The sequence below is a fragment of the Podarcis filfolensis genome (genome assembly GCF_964270895.1).
Source record: "Podarcis filfolensis genome assembly, chromosome: 16".
Classification (NCBI taxonomy): domain Eukaryota; kingdom Metazoa; phylum Chordata; class Lepidosauria; order Squamata; family Lacertidae; genus Podarcis; species Podarcis filfolensis.
The window spans coordinates 15,062,539-15,079,770 of record NC_139620.1 but is presented as its reverse complement, the minus strand read 5'-3'; the positions used below and the strand labels follow the sequence as shown (position 1 = coordinate 15,079,770).

Sequence of the window (17,232 nt, the reverse complement as noted above, 5' to 3'; positions counted from 1 at the left end):
GGGTTAGCGGAGTCTGTAACCTGAAGCGTCTGTAACCATAGGTACCACTGTAATAATAATTGTAGTTAATAATAATGGTGTTGCTGAGGATATTAGTGGTTAGGATGCCAGACTAGGAACTGGGAGAGACTAAGGTTCAAATCCTCACTCAGCTATGAAGCTCACTTGGGCCAGTCTAACCTACATCGCAGGGTTACGGTTGCAGGAATTAAATGAGGAGGGAGAGCAATGTGTGCCACTTTGAGTTCCTTGGGAGAGGAATGTGGGAGACAACTGTAAGCGTAAGAAACTGTGGTGGAGCAGAAGAGGGGAAAGTCTTCGTTCGAATCCCTTCACCCTCATCAGGGATGCCTGTGCTCAAATGCACACACACAAGACAGACACTTGCGCCTCGCCCCCTGTTTAGTTGCCCCCCACTTCCTCTGGCCTCAGCGTTAGGAAAACGGTTACGAAAAGGAAATACAAGGAGCTTCCTAGGTTTAAAGTAGGCCTGGCACTAAATGCTTAAATATAAACCTTTGCTCGAATGCCAGGCAGACGACGTGAGCCCCATGTAGGGCAAGAAAGGAGATGGCAAGAAAAATGTGGGGACCCTGAGAATAGCCTGGGCTGGAGAGTTATTTTAGAGGGCGTACAACTTCTAGGAAGAACATGGAGGATAGGAATGTGCAGCTGTTGGGAATGCGGAGCAGTGGCGGCCCCTGGCGGGGCTGGAACATGAGCAGTAAATTATACAAATGGCATTCCTGGCCAAGCGTTTGGGAGCATGCTGAGCACGCCCAGTAGGAGCAACTGAAGCCTCGCTTCTGCCCTCTCTTGCAGTAGTTTTCCTCCCCTCCCCACCCCACCATGTGGACAAGGGAGAAGCAAATTATTTAGGGGATGAGAGGCTTGCAGAATCATGCAGAGTTTGTTGTCACATGTGGATGCTTGAAACGCATAGAGAGAAAAAGGCCAGAGCATCTTTTATTGCGATATGTTTGATGCAAGCACTGCAACACTGCAGTTTTAGCAGGAACAGAGCATGCTCAGCCTATCCCCTGATACTTTGGACATGCTCAGAATAATAAAAAAGTGATGTTTTAAAACAATGCAGTGCATACTCAGATCCACCATCTTTATTGCCACAAACAAATGATCCTTTATACAAAGTTAGTGAGTTAACACACACTGAAAATAAAGATTAGTGTAAAACACATTGCATAGTATTTCTTTGGAAGTTGAAAAAAAGGCACTTTCCCCAAACTTTGTGCGCAAGATGAGGTTTCTCCTACCATGCTTTCTGTGGCTAGGTCAATGCCCAGGTCCCTACGAGGAAGTTACAAAGAGCAGCGGCGGCCTTAGAGGCACAGCATGGGGAGAGATGCTGGCAGAGGGGGGAGCAATCACTGGACAGAGCTGCAAAGACATCCCTCATGGATGCTCTGCAGGCTTAGGGAGAAGGAAAATGGTGAGGAGATCTGTGCAACACCAGCTCCCATCAGCACGGACCACTGGCTCAACATCTGCAGGGCCACAAGTTTCCCAGTCCCTGAACTGGCAAAGCTAGGGCTTTTCTAGATGTTATGACATCCACCCTCCGCCCACCACAAAAACGTTCTTTGGGTTCAAAGTTGCTTGAAACAGTTCAACATAGTTTTTTCCTCCCAAGTGCAGAAGTGAATGTACAACCTCAAACGGGGTATGTATGTTTAAAGTTAATAGATGCACTAAACACCACTCATTTCTTGCCCAATTCTGGGAGGCTTCCAGACATGTCGATGGGGTATGTGTACACACATCATGATCCAGCTGTGCCCTATCTGCAAACGCAACTGTGCCCAAATATAAAATGGAAAGATGGCACATTTCTCCCCTAGAGTTCACATCTCTCAGAGCACACCTTTGTTTTGAATATTCCCAGCCTGCTAAGGTAAAATGCTTAATAACATTCCCTGTTACAATTCTGGAGTGAAATTAAATTTTCTGCAAAAGGCAAAAAGAAATAAAATGTGTGGAGCCCTTCTGTTGCATAAATCCTTCCTTGCTGCAGTACCAACATGTGGCTATGTTCAGGCTACTTCAAGGGAACTGGAACCTAATTTTTGGGAGTGGGGCATTTACGATGAATGAAGAAGTTGTTCAGATGTGCAGACAAAAAAACCCCTTCAGAATGCCAACATTGGGGGCTGTAGCTGGGTGTGGGGAGGTGCAGCTAGGACAGAGCTCACTCACCAGAGCTGCATCTCAGGCAGACAAACTCTTCTGCAAATAAACATGCTCTGACTTGCATCTGAAACGGTGTCTCCCAGCCCTGCTTCCTTCAAATGTTTTCCCCCTATAGCTCCCCAGTCACCAGGCTCTCTGTAAGGAACAGGAGAAATGAAGTGGGGCTTGAAGTAAATGAATGAAGCAAGTATCTGGTCTGCAAAAAGAGAGTTTCTGAAGATGCAACTGCTGGAATAAGAGGCAAATCAAGGCAAGCAAACATCTAATGCAAGATTAGAGCTCAGCTTTCCCTCTGACAGTGGTCCCCAATGTTCTTCCCCCTGCCGTGCCCTGAACCTCATATGCTCAGCAGAACCAGATTTGGAGAGAAAGCAGAGCAGGAGGCAGGACTCAGCCATCAAAGGACAGACAGCTGCCTGGATCCTCTGCTGCACACTGAGAACAAACTCAGAAATGGGGAGAAAAGTTAACTGAGATGTATTGATGTGTGTGTGTGGGATTTTGGAGCGGGAAGGGTTTGGCTCCAATCCCAGGTGGTTAGAATGCCGACAGCTCAGCTGCCCCCCAAGTCGATTGGTCCCAATAATGCCACTGGCTGAAGGCAGTCAACCCTGCTCCAGGTTCTCTGCCCCCCGGACAGCCGAGTAGGAGGTGGGGGCGTTGGACAACTGGCGGCCAAAGAATGAGGTAGTCCGGCGGGGTTTCACCCTCTTGATTTCTTTCCCTGGGGAGAGAAGCAGAAACTGTACAGGCCAGGTCCAGCAGTGCAGAGATAACAATGGTTCCTACCCCAAGAGGAGCCTTGCGGAGGGGGGGGGGAATCGTTAAAAATATATATGTCCCTTTAGTCCAGCATCGCATTTTCCTCAAGCAGAGCAGTGAGGTGACAACCCTCTTCAGTGTTCCTTATCCCAAGGACTCAGCAATCCGAGGTAGACTGTCCCTGTGCTGGGAGGCTCTGTTTTTCTGGTACGTGGCCAATCAGGGGTTTAATCTGACAATTGAATAGGGATGGGGAACTGGTACACCTAGCCCAGCACCCTGACCCTGGGAAGCCCAAGAAACAGGACATGAGTCCAACAGGCCCCCCCCTCTCCTGCTCTTTGCAATTCCAAGCCACTGGCACCTAGGGGCGGCGGCTGCGGCGGCAGGGGGGGGCTTCTGGTCCTGGAGGCTGTCTACAGCTCCATAAATTTGCCTCATCCCTGTTTAAAGCCATCCAAGTTGGTGGGCCGTCGCTGCTTCTTGTGGGAGTGAGTTCCATAGTTTAACAATGCACTTTGGTTTTTATTTATTTCCATGCCATATTGTGTTACAAACCATGAACTTTGTGTAGAAGTACTTGGTCCCTGGGTAGAGGCAAAGTCTCCTACCCCTCCCTCACTTTTCACAATACTCTAATAGAATGAGAAAGAAGAAAAACCCTCTCTAGTCACCTCTTCCATATCATGCGTGGTTTTAAACACCTCTTATCATGTTCCCACCTGACTTTTTTTTCTAAGCTAAAGGGCCCCAAGCGCTGTCCACCTGAGCCCCTGTGGTGTAGTGCCTAGTGTGTCAAACTAGGACCTGGGAGTCCAGAGCTCAAATCCGCACTTGGGCATGCAGCTTACAGGGTGACCTTGAAGGCCAGTCCCTGCCTCTCTCAGTTTAGTCTACCTTACTGGGTTGTGGTGGGGATTAGATGAGAAGGGGAGAACCCTCTGCGCCACCTTGAGCTTCTTGCAGAATAAGGTGGGATATAAATGCAACAAAAGAAAATTGCAACGGCAGCTGCTCCAGCTGTTCAATCAATTTTGTCGCCCCTTTCCCCCTCAGTTCTTTGTGACGAGGCAACTAGAACTCCACACAGAGCTCCAAAAGGGACACAACAGAGGCTTGTGTGTAAGCATTGTGATATTTGCCAGTTTTGTTTTTTTGATCCCTTTCATAACGCTGTTGTTGGGCTCCAACTCTCAGCACCCCCAGTCAGTGGGGCAATCAATGAGGGATGCTGGAAGCTATGGTTCTGCAACGTATCCCTGAGATACGTTTGAGACGCCTGGGGAGGGGACTTTTTGGGGGAGTCAAAAGACGGCATCAAAATAACATAGTACAGTTGAACCTTGGAAGTCGAATGGAATCCATTCCAGAAGTCTGATTGGCTGCAGGAAGCTCCTGCAGCCAATCAGAAGCCGCGGAAGCCCCGTCGGACATTTGGGTTCCAAAAGAACGTTTGCAAACAGTCACAATCACTTCCAGGTTTGCGGCGTTTGGGAGCCAAAATGTCTGAGTTCCACGGCACTCGACAACCAAGGTACGTTTGTACCTGGAAGGCCGCAGCAGCTGTTTCCCACAGTGGTCAACCGCAATCTACCTCTGGGGAGCCAAAAGACCTCACAAAAAATAACTTAACATCCCCCCACCCCTAGCATAGGCTGCATTGCCTCCCACCCTATCAACCACACAAACTTCCGCATCTGGCACCCACCCCGGCTCCCCGCTTTTACCAACTTACCATCCTCAACATAGTCTATGGTCGAAAGATGCTGGATGCGGCTGCAGAGGACGCTGTTCTGCCGCTGGAGCTTGGGGTGCCGCCTGTCAGTTGGGGGGCTCTGGGATGCAGAGGAGGAGGATGCGGCGCTGGGGTCCAGAGCTCCCCCCTCAGCAGCTGTGTTCAGCTCAATGCAATACTCTATCAGGCCGCTCATAAGTTCAGCCTGGAGGGAAGGAAGGAGCAGCAGCTAACTGTAGCGGTTAAGAGTGCTGGGCTAGGGCCTGGGAGACCTGAGTTCAAATCCCCACTTGGTCATTATTGTTAGCATTGAATTATATAGTGCCATCAACGTGCATGGCTCTGCGCACAATTAAAACAAGAAGTCCTACCCGCAAAGCTCACATGAAGCTCACTGGATGACCTTGGGCCAGTCACTATTTGAAGTTCGTAATATTACATATATTTATTTCCTCTTGGCTTTATCTTCCTCGCAGGGTTGTTGTGAGGAGGACAAGGTGGGGGCTATGCCACCTTGAACTCCTTGGAGGAAAGGCAGAATAAAAAGTAAAAAAGGTAAAGCTAAAGGGACCCCTGACCATTAGGTCCAGTTGTGACTGATTCTGGGGTTGCGGCACTCATCTCGCTTTATTGGCTGAGGGAGCCGGTGTACAGCTTCCAGGTCATGTGGTCAGCATGACTAAGCCGCTCCTGGAGAACCAGAGCAGCGCACGGAAATGCCGGTTACCTTCCCGCTGGAGTGGTACCTATTTATCTACTTGTACTTTGACGTACTTTCGAACTGCTAGGTTGGCAGAAGCAGGGACTGAACAACGGGAGCTCATGGGGATTCGAACCGCCGACCTTCTGATCGGCAAGTCCTAGGCTCTGTGGTTTAACCCACAGCACCACCCAATACATTTAAAAACACAGCTGCTTTTCTTATGACAGTCTTGGGGCACCTTATATTCTTACAAGCTGGGCCTCAAGACGAGGCATCTCTTAGCCCGGAAGAGATGGGCTGAGTTCTCCATGCAAAGTGAGAATTGTTTCTGTGTCCAGACATTTTGTGGAAGATCATTGCCGAACAGCCAGCATGTCATTTATTTTGTTTCGTTGTGTTAAATGCTAAGAAGATTTTAAAAAGTGCTGCTCTGCCAAATAAGGGTTTGGTGCTTGCCAGTTATTTATGCATGCATGAGCACAGCAAGGCTTCTGAATACCAGCTGCTGGGAAGCACAGGAGGGGAGAGGGCTCTTGTGTTCGAATCACACTTGCAGGTTTCCCAGAAGAGGCATCTGATTGGCCACTGTGAGAAGAGGATGTGAGCCACTGGCCTGGACCTGCAGGCCCTTCTTAGGTTCTTACCTGCTTGGAGTAGACCTTCAGGAGTTTGTTGACGGGCGTGCCCTCGTTCTCCCCATCAAACTCCAGCCAAAGGATGTGCTCTTCCTCGTTGGGGAAAGTGTGGTCCCAGGACAGCTCCTGGAAGGCCAGGCCAAGCAAGATGTGCTGCCGGGAAACAGGGGGTGGGTGTACAGAAAAGACTGTTAGTGTGCAAGGGGTGCAAGAATGTGTGTGTGTGTGTGTGTCTCCCTGTGGAACACCCTCCCTTCAGATGTCAAGTAGATAAAGAATTACACAACTTTTAGAAGACATCTGAAGGCAGCCCTGTATTGGGAGGTTTTTTAATGCTTGATGTTTTCATTATCTTTTTAGACATGCTATAAGGCACCCAGAGTGCTTGGGGAAACCCAGCCAGATAGGTGGGGTATAAATAATAAAAATAGTATTAATTAGTATTATTATTGGCTCATAAGCACATGCTGCCCCAAGATTGGGCACCTGGACTCTTTCAGAACTGGAAAAAGACCCCCCCCCCCAACATACCGCTTATTGAAAAGGTATTTCTTTAAACTGAAAGTATCTAAAGTATTTTATTTTCTTATACAAATATTGAGGCACCTCACATCTGCTCAGTGATACCAGCACATGCAAACTTCTGGCTCCTTTAAGATTTTGCAGAATCTTTTATTTCAATGGCAATGGAATTCAGAGGATGGAGAATACTTAAAAAACCCCAAAACAACCCCAAGTCTTCTGTTTTTTGTAAAGGAACTTTTGTATGAGTTAATACTATATGATTCCTTTGGGAAGAAGTGCTGGACCTTTGTGCTTTTGACCTTCCAGGCTGTGATGCTTCATGGTTTAGATCTCCAAATTTTTGCTTTATTTCTTTTCATTTGCCCTCCCCCTTTTTTTGGTTAATAAATAAATAAGAAAAGAAAGGGAAGGGAAGGGCCCCAAGACACCACTTCTTCCTCTGCCGACAAGTCCCTCACCCCTTCTCCATATTGCAAATTCTGCAAAACAGCCCAGGCCACGAGGCAGGAAGGGACTCTGGGGCCTGGAGAGCTGCAGAGGGCTTAGCTCACAAAGTCAGCCCAGGTCCTGAGAGAAAGAGCGCAGGCCCCAGTGAGAGGAGGGCTGGCTCACCCCTAGAATCACAGAATTGTAAAGTTCACAGAATCATAGAGCTGGAAGAGACCCCCTCAAGGGTCATCTAGCCTAACCTACTGCAATGCAGGAATCTTTTGAGTTTACCTTCTCCTTGCTGTCGATGATGGAGACACCCTCCAGGCTGATGGCAACCACCACGGACTTGCGCCCTCCCCGATGCAGCAGGCCCTGGGCGGGCTTGTCAATTTCCCCATAGAAAAAGGCACACCTGGAAGAAACACAAGGAGAGAATTGCAGGTGGGGAATCTCAAGCGCAGACAGGAGGGCGTATGTGATAAGGTCCTGCTTGCTCAAGAACTTCCCACTGGGACATCTGGGTTACCCACTATGGGAACGGGATGCTAGACTAGACGGGCCTCCCTTGACGTGATCCAGCAGCCAGGCTCTTCTTACGCCCTCGTGGAACCTCCAGGTCCAAAGGCAGTCTATCTGGATTCATTGGTTCTTAGGGGTACAGCGATACCTCGGGATAAGAACTTAATTCGTTCTGGCTGCGCGATTTCTGTTCTCAACCTGAAGCAAAGTTCTTAACCTGAGGTACTATTTCTGGGTTAGCAGAGTCTGTAACCTGAAGCTTCTATAACCTGAAGAGTCTGTAACCTGAGGTACCACTGTATTTGGATGCTGTTCAGCAGGCAGAGAGCACGCAGACAGCCCATGAACATTGCAGCCAGCAAGGCCAGAGCACCCTGACAGAAACCACCCTGTGGTTTGCCATGCTGGCCATCCAGGTTGCCCATTCTGCATCCCCACTCCCGTTCCCACAACCACCAAGCCACCAAACTCACCCGTAATGAGGCAGTTCGTGGCACTTCTGCAGGTAGGAGTGGTAAAGCTTGCGCAGGGCAGCCCGGTCCTCGCAGGCCTCCTCCTCTTCAGGCAACTCCCGGAAAGCTCGCAGCAGGCCCTGTTCGTCCGCAGGCGAGTGGGCACTGCCTCGCTTCCACAGTGCCGAGAGGAGTCTGTGGCCTCTTCGGCAAAGGTGGGAAGGCAGGAAAGAGTCCAGCCTCTCTCTGAGGGGGGAGGGAAAAGCTCATTGAGCACAGGGTAAGGTACAGCTCCCTCTGCCCCCCACAGCTCTGTGGGGTGCAGGTTACAGCCCTACAGGGTTTTCCTCATGAGGGGCCACTCTAAACCAGTGGTTCTATAAACTCATTCCCAGTGCCCCCCCATATAATTAATTAAATTAATTATTAATAATAATATTTGTACCCTGCCCGTCTGGCTGGGTTGCCCAAGCCACTCTGGGCTGATTCCAACACATATAAAAACATAACAAAACATCAAGCATTAAAACCCTTTTTGATACAGGGCTGCCTATAAAAAGCATTGTTCACAATAAACTCTTATTTACCAATTACCCTGTCACACACCATTTGGGGGTTTGTTTGTTTTTTTGTCTTGGGGGATGAGTAGAGGAAGGGGGAGCTTTGCAGACTGGTGGTCTTCAGTATGCCCGCGGGGGGCGGGGGGGGGGCTGAGCTGGAGGCTTCTTTAACGTTTGAATCGTGGCAGGCAGATTTGTGGCTGCAATGTTGCCCAGGGCAAGGGTGCATTAGCGGTGCTTCCCACAGATAGACATGGGGATTGTTATAACAATAGGCTAAAAAACGAATTGTGAATAAATGTTAACTCTTTTGAAATTTATTGTGTAATTATCTTCCTTAGTGGGTCATGCAAACTGCTATTGCGCTCCAAGGATAGGGAGCTGAGATCATCCATCACTGGCTTCCTCTTAAAACAATAAGGTGAGAGAAAGCACAGCAAGGACTCTTGAGCAGGGGAAGAGAGCATGGCGCCCTGCAGATGATGCTGGACTATAACTCCCATCAGTCTCAAACAGCATGGCCAGTGATGATGGGAGTTGTAGTCCACGGGGAATGGAGGGCACTTCACCAGCTACTCCTGTTCTAGGCTGCCAGGTCAACAAGGATGGTCCACATAGCTTCCCTATGAAATTACAAGCAAGCAGCTACTTCAAAAGGTGCTGGAGAAAGTCACATTTTCTTCAGACATACATGCTAAGACTTTTGGTCATGTTAGGCGACAGACAAAAAGAGGTTCCTGCCTCCCAAAGGATTTGTGTTTGAATCAGCCAACGGGGGACGCAATTCATTAGGCAATGAAAATGTCCCTTAAATGATGGGCCAGAGGCAAAAATTCTTGAGACACGTTTCTTTTGAATTAACAGCCTGTTCTGATCAAGAAATCACCGGCTTCTTAATTAGATTTTTACCCTTTTGGGACCTACAGAACAGAGTGAAAAAAACTGGAAAGGATCAGAGCAAGTCAGCAGAGGGGACTTCTAAGCAGACAACAGATCTTTTTAGACAAGTATAATTAGGGATTTTAATTAAAAATGGATTAATTTTTTAATTATGATTATTTTGTTCTCAATTGCACCTTGCGTAATGAAGATTATATAGTGGAATAGTTTCACCTGGAAGTTGTCAAGGCCACTAGGGCTAGCTCACTAAAGCTGACGACCGACCTCCTCTTCTCAGAAAAGTGTGACTGCATACACAACATACATTTAAGCCACATGACTCCCCCCAAAGAATCCTGGGAATTGTAGTTTGTCAAGCATGCTGAGAACTGAAGCTCTGAGGGGGGCAAACTACAGTTCCCATTCTTCTCCTCTTTTGGGGGGAGGGGGGAATGTGCATAAATGTGCTTTCAACATATGGTGTGCATGCAGTCTTTTGTGTGCTATTGGATCCTTAACTGGCCCCCTTTCACCTACTCCCAGCCCCCCAGCTTGATCTCCCACCACTTGGGGACAGGGCGTGAGCTGTCTTCCTTCAACTTGCATTTGGTTCCATCTAACTCTAGGATTCCATTCTGTGGTTGGAAAGTCTCCCCACACCTTTCCTCTTCCCTCCACACCAGCTCACTGGTGATTGCCACCTTCTCCTGAAGGAATGGGTTTCCCAAACCCAAAACTGACTGTGAAGGCAGTTTGAAACTGCACCAAAATCGCTATTTTTCCTTAGCTAAAATCCATTAACTTGAGCTCTGAGTCAATGTATAAACAGAAACCCGGCCGTGCTCAGAGCCCTCTCCTTTATCAGCTTGTGACGGCAGGGATGACCCTGACTGCACCAGTAGAACAGAAAAGACACATTTGTACCTTATCTTATGTGCTGACCACAAAAGACACACAGACCTAAGTCCGGAACAAGGGCAAAGCGTGTTCTTGGAGATGACAACCTGTTCCTCCCCGATAAGAGTAGGAAGAGGAAGATCCTTTTATGGTCAGAAGTACAGGAAGGAATTCCCTTTTATGCTTAAGAATACCAGAGCAAGAACATATGTGATGTCAACCTGTGTACATAGGCTGACGTGGTTGGATTTATATAGGAAGGAGGGAGAGGGTGCCTGGAGGAAATATATACTGCATGAAACTTGTCATTTCTTTGGACTTGTTGTGGACTTGATCACACAAGTGCCTTCTGCTATCTGGAGAGCAGAATGAACTCTTTCTTTGAATCCACCTCGGTGTCATTTGACTTCCTTCCTCCTGTCCAGGAGCAACGCAGACCCAATCAGTGAACTCCAATAAGGCTACACTCCCTTTTCTCGCCAAACCATTTTTTTTGATTCTCCAAATTCTACCAGATCAGCCACAAATTAAGACAAATTTAATACTTTCCCCCCAAAATTGTTTTCCAATTCTTGATGTGCCCAAAGTTTCCTCTAGTTGCTGCTATGTTTTTTCTAGTTGTTCACATTCCATTCCTTACAAGTAACCTTCTATTACAATAGTGTTTTTTTTTGTTTTAAAACTTATTATCCTTAACCATCAGCTATCCACTTGCCAATTCATGCACATACAACATTTTAGCATTTGCAAATATTACCACCTCCTTTTATATCTGGGCCATTTTTGATGCCTCAAGAGCTTTCAGAGCCCCTCTTATTTGCCTTCCCCAGCCCCACCTTGCACAGGCACCCCACAGATCTCAGCCCCACAGCTGTGTCCACTAACTTCAAGAAATTGGCTGTGTGCTGCTCCGGATCGTAGCGCCCCAAGTTCACCCGGCAAACCAAGGCTCCCAGCACCTCGCAGTCCGCCAGGTCACAAGGGTACCGCCCTTCCAGGATGTTGTACTTGGCTTCTTCGTACAAGAGCCGCAGGACATCTTCATCCTGGATCTTGGGACAAGGAGATGAGAAATGAGGATAGGCACACAGACAGCAAGCAGATTCAAAAGCCAAACAGGGGAAGGGGCAGAGAATGTAAGAAGAGGCTGCTGGATCAGGCCCATCTGGTCCAACATCCTGTTCTCACAGTGGCCAAGCAAATGCCTCAAAGGGGAAATCCTCAAGGAGGACTCTACTCTCCCCCCTCCTGGGGTTTCTAGCAACTGATATTCAGTGTTGAGGATTCCATTCCACCCTTTTGCTGCAGACATGGGATTGTTGCCTGTCACGTGTCTGTTTACATTCCAGCACAGATTGCTGGCGTAAGCGGAACTTCCGCTCTGTACAGCTGTTGTTTTCTCTCTCCCTCCGAGAAGACAGCAAGGAGAGATGACATGTTTCTTTGTCCTGATTTATGTTTAATAAATGCGCAGTTTAGTATGTATCTACAGCCTCAAGCCTCTGCTGTTGCGTAATATACACTGCTGAGTAAAGTGTGCTCAAGTCTGCAAGCTTGAGTCGCTGATGTACGTCAAAGCAGAGGTCAATGAATCTTCACAGCGGCAAGGCTGAGAGGGAGACGTTCCAGCTGGGGCCGAGCCAGCTGGCCTTCCGACCCCTAGATGCTGACATTCAGAAGCATTGCTGCTTCCAACAGTAGAGGCCATAACAGAGTCAACAGACCTCTCCTTCGTGAATCTGTCGTACTGTGCAATGGCACTACCTAGAGAGTAAAGAAAACTATGCAATTAGAGGATACCATTGGGAGAACTCACCTGGGCCTCCTTCCTCTTTGGGAAAAAGATGTTCCTTCGGAATTGCAGTGATGGCTCATCTGATGAGGAGAAAGAGAACCTAAGAACTGTCCTGCTGGATGAGGCCAGTGGCAACAGCAGCAACTCTCCCCCTCCCACGGTTTCCAGCAACTTGGGATTCAAAAGCACTGCTGCCTCCAGCCGTAGAAGGCAGAGCATAATCCTGCCCTCCACGAATTTGTCTAATAAAAAGAAGCAGGGGACCAGTTGCAGCTCAAGAACTTGGCTATATGGGGCATGTCAAAAGCAAAACAGCCTCTCCTGCAGGCACCAATGCACAACCAGCAGCCCCAGAAAGCTGTGAGTCGCGAGAACCCTGCAGGCAGCCTCAGAAGGGACCCCATCCCACATCCCCAACAGCTCCATAACCACTGTGCAGATTGGTGCCGGCTTGCGCACTAGGCATCCCTCCCCCTCTAGAAAGGCAGGCTGCAACCAGCAGGCCCCCAAACTCTCTGCCCGGTTGCAGCAGAAGGCTAGGAGGAGGCCAGCAGCTTGGGAGGCCGGAGGAGGGAACTTTGCTCACATCCACACCTTCGAAGATCTCATCCTTGGAGCAGCTGGTGAAGCGGAAGAGGTGGTCTTGCCACTGGCGGCAGACCTTGTAGGGCTGGTGTTTGGGCTTCAGCTGCAGTTCTGCCAAGATGAGAGAGAGAGAAAGATGGCAGAGAGTGAGGTCTCTCAGCAGGCTCCCCAGAGACTGACCTCTCCAGCCAAAGGGAAGGCTAAAGGCTAAAGCAATAATTTCCAAAGCCCTGAACAACTTCGGTTCAGGGTGCCTCAGAGACAGCTTGGACCCTTCAATCTCAGCTCACGGAGATCATTTGCAAGAGCAGCGCTGGATTGCTCCCCGAGCTGGCAAAGCTCACTTGATAACAATATTGATAACACAGTGTCATCAGCCCATTCCACAGTCTATTACCCACATTTGGATAAAGTGTTTCATGTGTTTCCTATTTTGTCTCAGTGTGTTGGGCCCAATTCTATGGAACTCCCTGCCACTAGAAATCAAGCAGGCACCATCCCTGCTAAGTTTAAGACACCTGGTTAAAACAACTGAACATCCCAGCAAGCCTTTTGCACCGTATATGCTGCTCAGATGTTTTCATCTCTGTTGCTTAAGCTGAGTTCTAAATTTTGTATATTGTGTGTTTTTATTTTGTAAACTATTCTGAGGCACCGATGCAGTTAGCTGTGACTCCTACACTGCAGGGAACAGCAGAAACTCAGCTATATAATCTAATCACCAAATGGTTACCACAATGGAATGTTTAGACGCCATTTCCCCCTTGGTGGAGCTTATGATGATGATGATGATTTTCTTTTCATTTCTATACCGCTTTGTATTTTAAACAATGAATCTCAAAGCAGTTGCAACACATTCAAACATCAAATAAAACAATCCAAAATAAAACAAATGCAAGCACCAAGGAAAATATTTTAGATCCTTCTCCAGGTGACATTTTGCTTTCCCAGTTCCCAGCCTGGCATCTAGAGAGCTCCATTTGGTCACAGTTGGATCCGCACCTGTTGCAAGAACGCGCCTGGTGCCTGGCTAATTTCTAACACTGGGGGTTGGACTGGATGACCCTTTGGGGTCCCTTCCAACTCTGCAATTCTATGATTCTAGGAACAGGAGGGCTATATTTATTTAGAAAAATAATCAAACATGAGAAGAGCCCTTCTGCAGCTAGATCAGGCTGAAGGGGGCCCATCTACTCCAGCATCCTGTTCTCAGGGTGGACAACCAGATGCCCCAATAGGGAGCCCCAAAGCAGGACCTGGAATTTGATTTGTATGGTGCTCATTACGCTAGCAACACATTTTACACAGCAATGCATTTGAAACAAGGGAAAGGGTGTGTGGGCTTTTGGAGGGAAGTTCCAAAGAAAAATATGCCTCAAGGGTTGCTACATCGCTGAAGTTAGGTCAGCAAGTTTATCACCTAAGTCCAGATGTGGGCTTAGGCAGAGAGAATGCTAGATTGCTCAAAGCAACCTCAGGGGCTCCTGCCACAAGCAAGTTTCAAACCTTGGACTTGCTTGACTCACACCTTAGTCATCGACTCAGGTTGCTTGCATGAGCTCTCAAAAGCAGATTTGCAGCTTACATCCCACAATCAGTTTGTGAAGTGCCAGGAATCAGCAGATCACCCATGGGAAAGGCACTCTGCACATGCTCAGGTGCACCTTCTTCTGGGGTTAAGAAACATGAGAAGGTGGGTGCGAGAGGAAGGCACTTTGCACATGCTCAGGCACCCCTCACCGCTAGCTGGCATAACAACAGATTCTCCAGGGGTGCTAGGAGCAGCGACAGAGTTAAGGGCTCATTTAGAAAGGAGCCGTGGAGCCTTACCAAGAAATGGGGAGACCAGCCACAGAGAAAATAGCTCCAGGGCCCCCTCAGGCAACCTCAGGCTTTCCAAGACAATCCGATGGAGCTCGTGGGCCGTGATTGACGGCAGGTTGTCCACTGTTAGCCGGACCACCGTGTCATCGATCAGGTACACCAGGACGTCCAGGTCTGGGACAAGAGAAGGAGGAGTATTGGGACACCAGCACATTTCTTGCAACTGAGCAGAGGTCACAGGAGATCCAGATTCCCGCTAAACTCCCACCCCGTTTTGCGTGCAAATGACGCAGGGACCCCCAAAACCAACAATCTCCTTCGCTTTTCAGATGAAGGAACCAGACGCACTCAGGTCTCAAAGCATTCTGTGCTGGCATCTAAACCAGACTGCTTTACCACACTTGGCCGCTTTGATTTGTCACATAATACCTGCTCTGTACTTGTTAACAGATATTTTAGTGTGGCAGCACCTGAACTTTGGAACTCCCTGCCGAATGACATCATTGTATTCTTTTCGGCACCTGCTGAGAACATTTTAAGTAAATGAGGAGAGCCTGCTGGATCAGGCCAAAGGGGGCCCATCTAGTACAGCATCCGCTTCTTACAGCGGCAAACCAGGTGCTCCAATGGGAAACCGGCAAGCGGGACTTGAGTGCAAGAGCTCCACTCCCCAGCAACTGCTTTTCAGAAGCATTACTGTCTCCATTTTAATTTTTTTTAGGCAAACCTACCCAGGTATGTAGAAGCTTGACATGTAATGTTTTTAGCTTATTGCCACTTTTAATTATTATTTGAGTGTTTCAGATAGCTGTCTTTTAAAATGTCAGGTAATGCTAAATAATAATAAAAAAACAATATTGGCAAGTACTTGCCAATCATTTTTAATGGTTTCCGTGCAATTTACACGCATTTTAACTACCAAGCAAAACTAAATTATATTACTTTAACCAAAATATCTTTTGAATTCCCAAGTCAAAGTGTTGGTGCTGACCTTTAAAGCCCTAAACGGCTTCGGTCCAGTATACCTGAAGGAGCGTCTCCACCCCCATCATTCTGCCCAGACACTGAGGTCCAGTGCTGTGGCCCTTCTGGTGGTTCCCTCGCTGCGAGAAGCCAAGTTACAGGGAACCATGCAGAGGGCCTTCTTGGTAGTGGCACCTGCCCTGTGGAAACCCTCCCACCAGATGTCAAAGAGAGAAACAACTACCAGACTTTTAGAAGACATCTGAAGGCGGCCCTGGTTAGGGAAGCTTTTAATGTTTAATAGGTTATTGTATTTTAATCTGTTGGAAGCCGCCCAGAGTGGCTGGGGAGACCCAGCCAGATTGGCGGGGTATAAATAATAAATTATTATTATTAAAAGTCATGTTACAACTTTTTAGGTCCCCTCATTTTTGGAATTTGAAAGCTGAAGAATTTGACATGCCCTACTCCCTATCACCCACGGAATGTGGCCTGTCAAGCAAAAGGCAGGACCTTGAAGATCTTGAGGGCTTATCCCATAACCACAAACCCCAACCCTGCTCAGGACTGTTCCCTTCCAGCACCAGTATGAGGGTCGAGAACCCCCCTGAGGTGCCCACCCCCCCTTTCCAGGCCCTTTCTTCTGCCTCTCCCCCTTCTCACTCACTTCGGGGTCCTGCGGAAGAGATGCTGCTCCTCTGGGAGTGGTCCTCCGTGCTTTGGGGTATGCCGAGCCGGTCCCCCTCCATCTGCAGAGACAAAGCAGGCGCACATCTGAAATGTGAGGAATTGGGTGCGGGTTCAAATCCCAGCTGCAGGATATACTTGAGGAGAGGAAGTTGATTTGTAGTGGGTTGAAGGTGCCATACACCATGTCTGGTAAACCAAGCAGCAAGTTCGCAGTTGCTATGCTACACTGACTGGCTTCCAGGGTTTCAGGCTGGGGACATTTCCAGCTCCACCTACTCACCTTATACTGGTCCATCTAGCTCAAAGCTGTTTGCACTGACAGGCAGCAGCGGCTCTCCAGCGTTTTTCAGGCTGGAATTGGCACAGTTAAAAAGACACCCCCATCCCCGACTGTGGATGCAGCGCAGGTTTTGATGTCCTGCGGCTCTGCTACCTGTGTAAGGGGGAGGTCAGAAGGCTGCACGTCTCCCCCGCCCCCCGTTTTTCCTGTGCTACTGCTAAACACTTTCCCTCCTCCCCGTCCCCAGCCGCAATCGGAAGGAAGGGCTATGCGCCCTTTCCCTTTGTTTCCCCACCCCACCCCATCCCGACCAACTTTCTCCCGTCTCCAGCAAGTGAGATTGCACTCCTCTCGGGGCAGGGTCCTAGGAAATTCCCCGCCCTGCTCCGCTGGACCCAGAGGGCGGAGGGGCGTGGCTAGGCGCTGCGCTACCCAGGTGAGCCGGGGAGGGGGTGCTGGAGCCTTGCCCAGGTGGGTGGGGGCCAAGTGAGATGGGGAGGGGCGCACTCAGAGCAGAGGGGGGAGAAAAAGTCCCTAGGGGACGGCAGCCGGAGCGGGGGGAGCGCGCTGCCTACCTGTCCCCCAGTCTCACCTGTGTCCTCCTTTTCCTTCCTGCTTTCGTTGCAAGTAGGAAAGTTCTGCAGTTCTAACAGGGGACCCACCCCCCGTTGCGTCTGGCGTCACTCCTTCCGAGCTCGCCTATTGGCTGCTCCTGCCAGCCCAGGAATTTCACCGGGCGGGGAGGAGGAGAGGGAAACTGCGCACGCGCAAGCGCGCGCGGCGGGGTT

The 17,232-nt window shown here is 49.0% G+C and overlaps 1 protein-coding gene across 2 annotated transcripts; it reads right to left on the bottom strand.

Moving 5' to 3' along the window:
• Window positions 1-1,103: 1,103 nt before the first annotated feature.
• Window positions 1,104-17,232, bottom strand: FRMD8 (FERM domain containing 8). Of its 2 annotated transcripts, none has more exons than XM_083592023.1 (11): window positions 17,037-17,232; window positions 16,142-16,223; window positions 14,518-14,685; window positions 12,697-12,798; window positions 12,124-12,182; window positions 11,193-11,359; window positions 7,993-8,217; window positions 7,289-7,412; window positions 6,053-6,196; window positions 4,706-4,910; window positions 1,104-2,932 (listed from the first exon to the last, which is right to left on the bottom strand). In XM_083592023.1, exons 2-11 carry the CDS (start codon window positions 16,221-16,223, stop codon window positions 2,814-2,816), a joined length of 1,395 nt encoding a protein of 464 aa, XP_083448149.1. In that variant the 5' UTR covers window positions 17,037-17,232; the 3' UTR covers window positions 1,104-2,813. The 2 variants fall into 2 exon arrangements, with proteins under 2 accessions (XP_083448149.1, XP_083448150.1); XM_083592024.1 differs by having other exon boundaries at window positions 17,020-17,214.